Source organism: Nymphaea colorata, chromosome 7, assembly GCF_008831285.2.
Source record: "Nymphaea colorata isolate Beijing-Zhang1983 chromosome 7, ASM883128v2, whole genome shotgun sequence".
NCBI classification, from domain to species: domain Eukaryota; kingdom Viridiplantae; phylum Streptophyta; class Magnoliopsida; order Nymphaeales; family Nymphaeaceae; genus Nymphaea; species Nymphaea colorata.
In genome coordinates this window covers 15,111,940-15,122,846 of record NC_045144.1, presented here as the reverse complement: position 1 = coordinate 15,122,846, position 10,907 = coordinate 15,111,940, and the positions used below count along the sequence as shown (strand labels likewise).

The 10,907-nt window shown below is 37.9% G+C and overlaps 1 protein-coding gene across 2 annotated transcripts; it reads left to right on the top strand.

Annotated features, from left to right (window-relative positions):
- The first annotated feature begins 4,695 nt into the window (after positions 1-4,695).
- Positions 4,696-8,003, top strand: LOC116257104 (PLASMODESMATA CALLOSE-BINDING PROTEIN 4-like). Of its 2 annotated transcripts, none has more exons than XM_031633719.2 (4): positions 4,696-5,008; positions 6,443-6,910; positions 7,093-7,312; positions 7,428-8,003. In XM_031633719.2, exons 1-4 carry the CDS (start codon positions 4,939-4,941, stop codon positions 7,579-7,581), a joined length of 912 nt encoding a protein of 303 aa, XP_031489579.1. In that variant the 5' UTR covers positions 4,696-4,938; the 3' UTR covers positions 7,582-8,003. The 2 variants fall into 2 exon arrangements, with proteins under 2 accessions (XP_031489579.1, XP_031489580.1); XM_031633720.2 differs by having other exon boundaries at positions 4,698-5,008; positions 6,512-6,910.
- The last annotated feature ends 2,904 nt before the right edge of the window (positions 8,004-10,907 follow it).

The following is a 10,907-nucleotide window of genomic DNA, read 5'->3' as shown; positions in this document are numbered from 1 at the left end:
CTGCAATCCCAAAGGTTTTCTCTTCACTTTCGTCCGGTGAACTTGAATGTTCGATTTGTGGGGAACTCTTGGATGCAGTTTGGTGTTATAATCTGCTAAGAAGCTAGACACCGCCCCTTATTCACGCTAAGATATGTCGAGCAAAATTCAGCTCCGTCTTCACCATCTCTTTCGCCTAAAAAGAAGTTTGCATTTGCCAAGCCTCCAATTTGAAGGTGTTTGGAGGCTGGCAGTTTTTTCCGTGAATTTCCAAATGAAAATGCAACCTGTCTCAACTTAAGCTGGAAAATCTTTGTTGTTAAAGATGCGGTACTTTATTACACTGCTTGTTGCAATTTGATGAAATGAACTCTGTGGGCTTGTTTGAATAGGTGGAACTGTACAGTAGATGTGAAACTTTAGTTCAATTTTTTGAGAAGTTCTATATGAAAAAGACACACAACTTTAGTGTCGGGAGTTTAGAGAGAGATATGAAACTTTAATGCTAGAATAAACTTTTTGACCGTTAGACCTCATCTCCTTCCCCTTACTACATCTATTTCCAGTTGAGGTGGTATTCTAGTTCCGTCATAAACAGACATGGAACTAAAATACATGGAACAAAAATTCCAATCCATCAAACAAAATAAGGCATGCGTATGGAAGGTGGTAGAAAACTTCCATAAAAATGTACCCAGTATTAAATACCGAACATTTGATGCGGGGGTATTTAGTTCATGCTATTCAAACGGGCCCTTAGTGTTCATTTGGCAAATGGAATAGTACGTAAATGTTTTATGAATTTGGGGCAAATTCATGAAATACCTTAAAAATGTTTTCTGCCTCAACTTTTTTGAGTGGATTTATAAAACAGTTACAAACTGTTCTATTTAACAAATGAGCCCTTAAAGTATAGCTTTTCGAAAAGAAAATAACATTGCAGTCAATGAAACTAAAAGTACCTTGCAGTCGAAGAGATTAAAAGGGTTACTTGGCAAGGATGTGAAGATTCCTATAAGAGGAAAAGATGGAGAAATAGAGACATCAAAAGAGGTGATGGTTTTGTTGACCATAAAAAGTGAGGCTGTAACCTTGTCCAAACCAGTATCAGGCGCCATTGAAGTTCAACTAGCTTCAAAGGGTTGGAATGGCGAACACATGATTGCATTCGTTCTTAAACTGCTTATGCACCATCATCGCTTCTGGTGTTTGTAGCGTATTTTTTTTATTCCATATCTCCTCGAACCTGAAGTTCTTTAACTTGGTTTAGATCCAAGATCAAAGCTAGCAATGAGCCACCAATAGAAAAGATTGATCAATATCAACAACGAAAGGGCTAACTAATTCACACTCTATTATGGATTAAGCAGAAGGATGATGTTAGGACTTAGGTGAACAGAACCAGGATTTCTCAAGATCAACTTGCGGTGGGGTTAGCTCATTATTCACTAAATTAAAGGAGGAGGAAAAATATAGAGTGGAGATTCATGCTAACTGGAGGATGGGGTAGATGATCTGTGATACGTCTCAACATATAGTTTCGTACAAGAAAAGGTTTATTACTCGATGAATAACCTACCTATAAATAATCAACTGATCAATTATTCAAAGGAGTCAACCTCAGTAGATGCGTTTTTGAAAGTTACAGGGAGCTGCAAAAATTGCAAAAGCTAGATTCCAATGAAAGTGGTTTTTATGGAGTTTTGGGTTCCAACAAGTTTTAAGAATTTGCTGTAAACCCTATTTAGAATTTCTACCTAATTCACATGGGTATGTGTATGATTAGGGTATGGCTAGAGATATGGGCATAGACATGGCATGATGAGACATGTATATATATATATATATATATATATATATATATAATGTGTGTGTGTATATGTGTGTGCAAAATAACACAAAAAAGTCAAAATAAAAGCAACATTTAAATAATCAAATGATATAAATAAAACATTATATGTAATGAACAATAACTCTAAAAAACAGAATGAAAACTGAGTTAGATAAAATTAAATCAAGTAAAATTAACTAGTTTCAATCAGCTTCGAGCTAAAAAGTACCCAATGACCTCACTGAAGTACTTATGTGGCTTAGATTTTGACTAAACTTCTCAAAGCTCCTATTTTATTTGGAAAAGCCACTGGCATAGTTGAATGTCCAAGTACTAGATTCAGGAAATCAAGCGCCGGAGGAAGAATTTGAACAAAAAGCAATCTAGCAAGGTTTTGTAAGGTTAATTTATACACTAATTTTAGATCCCCTTCAAGTCCTCTCAAACATCAACGTTCTTGTGTTGAAGTCCAACCAAGATAATGAATTCCAACATCATCCAATCTTTTTCTGCTTATTAAGATCCAAACGTAGAAACACTTAATGACCTAAACCCATTCCATCCTCCCCTTTGTGCATCCCTTCTTCTCAATAGTGTGTGAAAGGTTGTATCTTCTCAGTCAATCAGAGAAAAAAGTCCCTCGTTTTCTTCTTTATTTTGTACGTGAAGTGGCGTAAGAAAATGATCACTCCAAGGCTTTGGATGGTGATCACCCACTACTGAGTATTCTATCAAACAGTTCATGCAGGTATGTTTATGAGATTGCAAAATAAGGCCGTGCTTGGGATCCTTATATTAAAGTGGAAAAGTAATCTCCCCATACTGATACAGCAAGTAATGTTGGCTTCAAAGAGTAGAATTTTCTCTTTTTGCCAACATACGCATGTTCTTTATGCCATATCAAAAAGTGACATTGTCAACTTCTACATATTTAAGGTGGCCTTCAATTATGGATTTTGATGATGAAGTTGCATGGGTAACCCATGCGATGCAACCCGTTGGCAGCATTAGCACTTTCGAACAATGCAAACATTGCAGAAAGTTTGTCATGCTTGGGTCCCTAGACAATGCCAAAGTTGGATTTCAGCTAGCTAAGTCACATGAGTATCACATGAGTATGAGTATGCGTTCGAGTATAAGTTCAGGGAAGCTATTGTAGGTTAATGATGATTTTAAAAAATTTGAGTGCGCGATACGACAAAATGTATATGTAAATATATACATTCTATATATAATAATCCACAAGAATTCTCAAAATAAAAAAAAAAAGAGAAAATTAAAATATAGGATATTGATGGAAAGAAAATAAAATAAGAGAAAGATCAAAATCAAATGAGAAATTAAGTTGAAAGTATACATGTTTAAGTTCTAAAATACAACCATACCGAACTGTACCTTCATACTTTTGTGTCGCCATACTACGGTATAGACAGTGAGCCTATCATACGTACCCATGTCAAGTTCTTGACATTTTTAAGTGCTTCGCGTGCATCTTATCCTATTTAATTTCCATTTATCCAGTTGACCAGGAATTGAACCATTTACTTCGTTGCTATGAGGTTCGGTTGATTTGCTAATATTTTAGTATATCTTACGTTTATCAAGTAGCTAGGGAAGCCTAAACGTTATTGTTCTTATTATAAGCATTTTTATGGTGGCTGCATGGTGCAACTGGAGTCCGCGGTCAAGCCAAACCGCCGGATAGTCAAGCCAAACTGGCGTCCCAGTTAGGTTACACGTTCCAACAAGCACCTAAAAAAAGAATATAACGTTATCAATTTTCTCGCTCTAACCGGTAATTTAGCTAGAGTTCTAAGCTAATGGCTACTACAAACTTTTATTTGATAAGTTTATGTTTCAGAAAAGGTGAGCTTATATCAGAACATGGAAATATAAGACCCATATCTAGAATTATGATGAAGGGGCGGCTCATCGGTGAAAACTTTCCTCAAAAAATTCACCAAGTCTGAGCTGCGAGTCGGGAAACATCTAAATTTCGGCGACCACTAAAAGAAAGCCACTACCAAAAGCTGAGATCCTTGGCGGAAAGCCACTATACGTTATCTTAACTTTTTTCCTTTAACTAAAAAATTTAGCCTTCTGTTTTATGCAAGTCAAGCTTATTGTTGAAATCATTCAATCTCTCTGCTGCAACCCTGCAGAGGGGCAGGCCCTCGTCCTAAATTCGTTCAATCGATCGAGCTTTGTCCAGTCAAAGTGATGAAAATGCTCTTGTTCGTTATTAAATCTTTTCAGGCGTGATGATTGGATGATGGTTGTTGTTGTTGGTGGTGCAAGAAGATTGAACAAATTGTTATTTTATACGTTAGATGGGTGTTAGGAATGCGTTTAAAAGTAGTTGAACGTAGTTACCAAACGTCTGCCATTAGGTGGCTTTTCTAGAAAACTGTTCATCAAGATAAACAAGAAGCATCCTTTCTGTAACACACAGCAAACGATTAACATTTCTTTTTCATGTTTACATTTTTTCTGTTCAAATTGTGCCATGGAAGTAACTCAAAATTTATTAGTCAAATTTAACTCAATTTGCTGAGAGAGCATCTAGTCATTGGAATCTCCCTATCTCTCTCTAAAGTGAAACGTGTCATCTCAGCCTTATTGGTCTGTTGAGAGGACCATCAGATTTCTACCGATCTGACTCGGTAGAAAATGCTAAAGCAACATCTGCAGTGTGATCCTTTCTTCCTTTTAACTTTTGTAGACGTAGTCGACAACGAAAAGAAAGATTAAAATCAAAAGAAAAGAAAAGGATGGAAAAGCTGGAAAAAGAGAGAGAGAATGGCATCCAGTTGCGGAATCCAGCGTGACTAGACAAACATTTCTAAGCTATTATTTTATTGTGGCTATCTTTTTTGTTTCCTTTCTCTTCACTCCAGGCTTCTCAACTTTTTCTGCTGCTTCCGACGTTGTTTGTCTCCCTCAGCTGCTTATCCCCAAACGGCTAATCCCAAAACAAACTTTACCAATTTACTCTCTCTCTCTCTCTCTCTCTTAAAAATGACTAAAAATGGACGGTCATCTGAAGTTCATGTGGTTCCTTTCAGATGGTTTAAATAGTCTAGCAGGCTTTGCTGTCTGCAGTAGCTGAGAAGGCAAGAGTTGCAGAGATGGGCTCAAGGGCTGCATGTTGCTTTATCTTCCTACTCTTCTTGATCCAAAGAGATGCTTTTGGTTCAGGTAAGATGTGCCAACATCGTTTCTTCTGAGTATGGCTAGTGATCTCTCATTATATTAGCGTGTCACCTCAGCCTGTTCATGATGGCAACATCTATCTGTATACCTCTCTCTCCATCTGATCTTTTTATTTGTTTTACCTTGTTGGCGCTGTCATTGAGTTGTAGTTTGATTTATACAGTCGGTGTTGCCTGTTTATCTCATCTGCTACGGATAATCCTTCTCAGATGCCAACATGTTACCGATAGACGCGTTATATATTCAAAGTACCTGCTGTTTTTGGTGATACCACTTTTGTCTGACAATTTCAATACTTCCAGAGTATCTTTGTAATGCTTTTACAGTTGTACAAGTAATCAAACTCTCCTTGACCGTGATATCGCGACAGCAAGATCTGCAAGAATGGTGTGAGCAGATCTTCCCTGTTTCTCCAACCTTGAGTTGAATTAGTTTAAGAATGTACAAAAAGTGCGCTCAAGTGGTGTTTCAGAGCTCCCTGTCTCATATGTTTTGTTTCACTGAACTTTTATAAAACGATAGTGAAATGGTAAGTAAGAATGATTTATTGTATGCAATTTGACGGCTAACGAAATGAAAGTGGAAAGTCTGCGTTGCTACCTAATGTTTATGACATTGAATTGATCACTACGAAGTATGATGTTGATATCACTATGAAGTTCACATTTTTTGTGTATCCAACGGGAAACTGATAATATTCATTTGTCACTTCTACATAACCTTCAGTCCAACTTGAGTTTATTCTCTTCTTTTCCATGAGGTCTACTTTTTCTGCTGTTTCCTCCCTGTTTTTTTCTTTGTTTATGGAGCATTATGTCGCAACTTTCTGTGCTATAGTACACAACATGAAAAATGGAAAACGATTATTAAGTTGTAATTCAATTGTTCACATGAAATCCACATTTTCGTTGCTGATATCATATTAAGATTATTAATTTGCTATGGTAGAGAGTGTCAGTTTCTTGTGGTAATCCTTGAGCTTCATTGCCTGTAGAAATATTAACCACAGTAAAAGTCCATTTTGGAAAATGATCAAGTTGTCCCTTATGCATTATTGGTGTTTATTTGTCAAATTCGGATGCTCTGTTTTCCTTTTGTAGATGATGAAATTGTCACCCATGCATTTATGGTGCAAATATGTTAAGAATGATATCTTTTTTCCATTGACAACATCCACCATTTCAAGCTAGTGTTTCTGAAGAAAGCTTTAGAAGCACTTCAATATGTAATGTTTTTGTCGACAAAGCTAATTTGTTTATGTAAACAACCAAGCCTTTCATGTATATTGATGATTGCTCCACTTTCTTCTGTGGTGCTGTTATCTTTTTCTGAATCAATATCAAAACTACAAATTTTGTGCTACATAATGTGGAGAGTAATTGACAAAGTCAGTTTACCAACTAATCCGGTTCTGTGTAGAGATCTCTTCTCTTAGTCGATCAACCTCGAGGAAATCTGGCTCAGATGCTAATTACTTAGTTCCTCCAGGCGCAAGAAACATCCAGAATGAACTCAATTCCATGGAGAAGAGACGTCAATTGGTTGTTATATCTCATGATACCACTCCCACCACAACAACGCCATTCATATCGCCTTCAACAACCCCCACTACCACACCCACGAGCTTCTCGCCCACAACCTCAGGTAGCCTGAAGTGGTGCATTGCCAGTCCATCAGCATCACAGAAAGCCTTGCAAGTTGCTCTGGACTATGCCTGTGGCTACGGTGGTGCAGATTGTTCAGCTATTCAGCAGGGGGGAAGCTGTTATAATCCTAACACACTCCAAGATCATGCTTCATATGCTTTCAATAATTATTATCAGAAAAACCCAGTTGATAGCAGCTGTAACTTTGGAGGGACTGCTGTTCTGACAACAGAAAATCCAAGTAAAAGCTTTATTGACCTTGATGTCTTCATGATGTTCATTTCCTTAATATATATTCCCTCTGTCAACATTATAATCCTCTCAGATTATTTCATTTAATTCAATCTGGCGTCATTAACAATACTTGTTTACACTATATCATCGATTTATTTTATTCAAACCTTATGTCATACACTTTTACAGGCTCAATAACGTGCATTTATCCCTCAACATCATCAGCAACAGCAACAACGCCACCATCGCCTCCAACACCAACAATACCAACACCAACACCACCAACCATACCAACACCAATATTACCAACACCAATGGCACCAACATTACCTACACCAGTGACACCAATATTACCAACGCAGACACCACCGTCGATACCAACAGGTCAGACAACAACACCACCAACAAGGTAGAATCTAACTATTGAGTTTCATTTTTGTAATTTTTCTTCCCTTGAGAAGTTTCTTCAGGACTTGCAAGTAATAACTGCAACAAGTCTAAGTTTTGCTTGAAACATGTGACAGCTTTGGTTTTCCTCCATTAAATAATACCAACCCAACTGGAAGTACAGATTTTGGATCAGGTTCTCCACTTTCTTATGCCACAGTTGCAGCACATGTTCCAACGAGATTACTCTTCTTGTCAAGCTTAATATGTCTGCACAGGCTGCTTGGTTGAAATTTTCAGAGGAATTAAGCCTTTTCAACAGTCTGGTATCATTGAATTACTCACCTACTGAGCTTTCTGCCCAAACTGGTAGAAGCAGCCAAATTTGATCTCTTGCTGTAGAGAAAAAAAACGGGTTCACTGTTTTCACGGAGCTTCAATGGTGGGAATGGAGAAGCGGAAGGATCAGATGTCAATATGGTATTAGAATTTGTATCATAAGTTATCCTAGAATAAACCTACTAGAGAAGTATTTGACAGCATAGTGAGAAAGTATTTTGTTTCATATTTGAACTGTATGTTACCTACATTTTAAATAGTTTTCTTCTCTTATTAATTGCTCATGACCAACAACTGTATCATGGGAAAATCATGGTAATTAGACACTGAGCTCATAGGGAAAGAAGCGGTACGTTCTTTGTTGAGTGTTTTCAGAGCTTTTTCTTCCAATCTTTTAAGTGCTCAAAATTTTGTATGATGCAACTCGTCTTGTGAGCTTGCTGCACGAATTAAATTGCCTCATCTTCACAGGTTAATCATTTATTATATTTGAGCTTTTCTGAGCCATAAATTTACTTTTTTCGGTCGACCCTCCCAAAAGGCATTGCAAGGCGCCCTTTAAGGAGCATAACATAACTGGTCAGACAGGTGGGGATGTTGTTGAAGGTGGGTCACTTGTTTGCATATCATATAAATCTTTACTGAGTTCCTTAAAAGAACTTGTCTCTTTTTTCTCATTTATCTAAAAATAAAAATAACTATTAAAATACTGATTATCCTCAAGGTGGTTGGTGCAACGGTTGGGGTAGGGTCAGTAGGCTATTGGTTCTCATTTCAAGTCTCTATGGCATCAATCTTATGTGCTGCGAAAGAGGTGTCATGTTGCAAAAAAGAGGTCACTGATGTAGCACGGCAGAGGCGGCACCTTGAGGCGCCGAAAGTATGCCCCGTACTTTATAATAAAACGTTGGGTGCAGGTTCTTCTGCCGAGCGGTGGAAAATCTCTTTTAACTGCTGCAAAAGAGGTGTCATGTTGCAAAAGGGAGGTCACTGATGTAGCACGGTAGAGACGGCACTTTAAGGCACCCAAAGTATGCCCCAGCACTGTAGAGGCAGCACCTTGAGGCACCCAAAGTATGTCCCGTACGTTGGGTGCAGGTTCTTTTGCCGAGCGGTGGAAAACCCCTTTCACCCAAAAGTAGCTAAAAACTAATTTCAGAAACCTAGAAACCTAAACAAGTGGATAGCCAGAAATTTAAGTTAGGGCAGACATCGTTCTATTGCACACAATGAAAATCAATTATAACAATGAAAAAGGGCTTTCAAAAAGTAATCGATACGCAATTTTTAACCGTTAAGAAAAGTGTTGAAATTCTTTTTACTAACAAGAAGTGAATATATATATATATATATATATATATATATATATATCACAACAAATGTGTGGTTGGAGGTGGAGATAGATTTCTGATCAGTAGTCCATTTTTATTCTTTTTTTCCTCTTCCAGCTCTTGGTTTATGGTGGACGCAGTGGTGAAATCAGTGGTTGCTTAGCACTTCTTTTGCGTAGCTTCCGCCAATTGAATGTCTTTACCAGGCCTTAAGAATGTCATACCGTATACCTGATTTCACCACTGCGTCCACCGTAAAAATCAAGTAACTAGATCTTTGTCTGCCATTAAGGAACCGTTTTGTCAGATTAAAAATTGTAAAATTACGGTCTGTAGCTTGTATTTTTATGAAGGTTTTGAATATTATAACTTCCTTGGCTCATAAGATCTAGTTGCTTGATTTTCATGATTAAGTTGCTGGGCAAATGGGGACATTCAGGATCTCAATAGGTCTTAATGAGTTGGGGAACTCAAGATTTTTATTATTAACTCTTAAAAGATAAGATATACCTTCTAAACATCTGATTTCGATTGTATATATTTTAACTTATAATTTTACCTGATTTTATCAACATCAATTTTTGTGCTGCGCGTAACCTATTGCAGGCCTATAGGGGCCATTTAGGAATAGTAATTTTATTTACTGTTTTAGTAAAAACTGATTACATTCATTGGACATTTTAAAAAGTTTTTCATGAACTTGCTCTAGTTTTTGTCATAGATGTGAATCTGATCTAATTTTTTGCACAAAAAACTATGTTATCAAACAGCCGCTAAATGCCTCATGTCAGCCCTGGTTCATTTTCTTTAAAATTGATTTTTAAATGTTCTAGATTTAATGTTTTATTGTTTTTCCAACCGCCAAACAGGAGTCAATTTCCTTTGGGGGAAGCCAATTATAATTTTTAAAATCATTAAAAAGGCTAAATTAAAAAAATTTAAAAATATAACAAATTCTCGTTTCCTTTTCCAAAGTCTAGGGAAAGGCCATGGCTAGGGCTGCACACGAGCGGAGTCGAGCTCGAGCTTGCCCAGCTCGAGCTCGACTCGACTCAACGAGCTCGAGCTCGAACTCGACTCGAACTCGAGTCGAGCTACCTAACACAAGCTCGAGCTCGACTCGATTAAATAAAGTCGAGCTCGAGCTCGACTCGATTAACTCGATTAGCTCGTCTAAATAAAATATGATCCTTCTTTTTAAAATATCTAGTAAATTTCATGACGTGGGATGAAATTTGTTTACTCGTCGAGTATAAACGAGTCGAGTCGAGTATAAACGAGTCGAGTTCTTAAAACTCGAACTCGACTCGTTTACTCATTCGAGTTTCATTGTAAGCTCGAACTCGACTCGTTTATAAACGAGTCGAGCTCGAGCCGAGTTTAACCGGGCGAGTTCGAGTCGAGCCCGAGCTGGCTCGACTCGTTGTCGTGTCAAGCCGGCATTCCATGTGTGAGAATAATGTTTCCATTTGTACCCCATAAAATACTGCGCAGCATTAAACAATAATTTATATCTGAATAATCTTGAGGCAAGAAATGTGCAGTTCACGCCAGCGCGCTTCTGATTGTGTGTCCTTCAAATACGAACCGGTTCACTTACGGACCGGTTCCTGCAGGGAAGTGTCTGATTTGTGGACAAGGGCCCGGTTCGGCTTCCCATTGGAGCCGAGTCCGGGTGGTCCTTAGCCATTTCCTCGGGACCTGACCTGAGTTTACTCTTGGGTTAGATCTAAAACATAACGTTTCGTCCAATCATACGATCGGCTCCAAACAGCACCCCTGTTTGAATTTTAGCTAGGTCAAAACCATAGTCTTCTCATGGTTCGAGCCCTAGCCATGGCCAACAACCTCAAAGCTCGATTTAGGGTCTCACATATCCTTGTTTGGATGCGAAATTTTAGTTTAGACAGCCCACTCCAGATTCAATCAAGTCCAAACCAAAATCCC

Coding starts and splice junctions, on each gene's coding strand:
- LOC116257104 (XM_031633719.2), top strand. CDS start 4,939: ATGGGCTCAAGGGCTGCATGTTGCTTTATCTTCCTACTCTTCTTGATC. Junction 5,009..6,442: donor AAGAGATGCTTTTGGTTCAG/GTAAGATGTGCC, acceptor GGTTCTGTGTAG/AGATCTCTTCTCTTAGTCGA. Junction 7,313..7,427: donor ACAACAACACCACCAACAAG/GTAGAATCTAAC, acceptor AACATGTGACAG/CTTTGGTTTTCCTCCATTAA.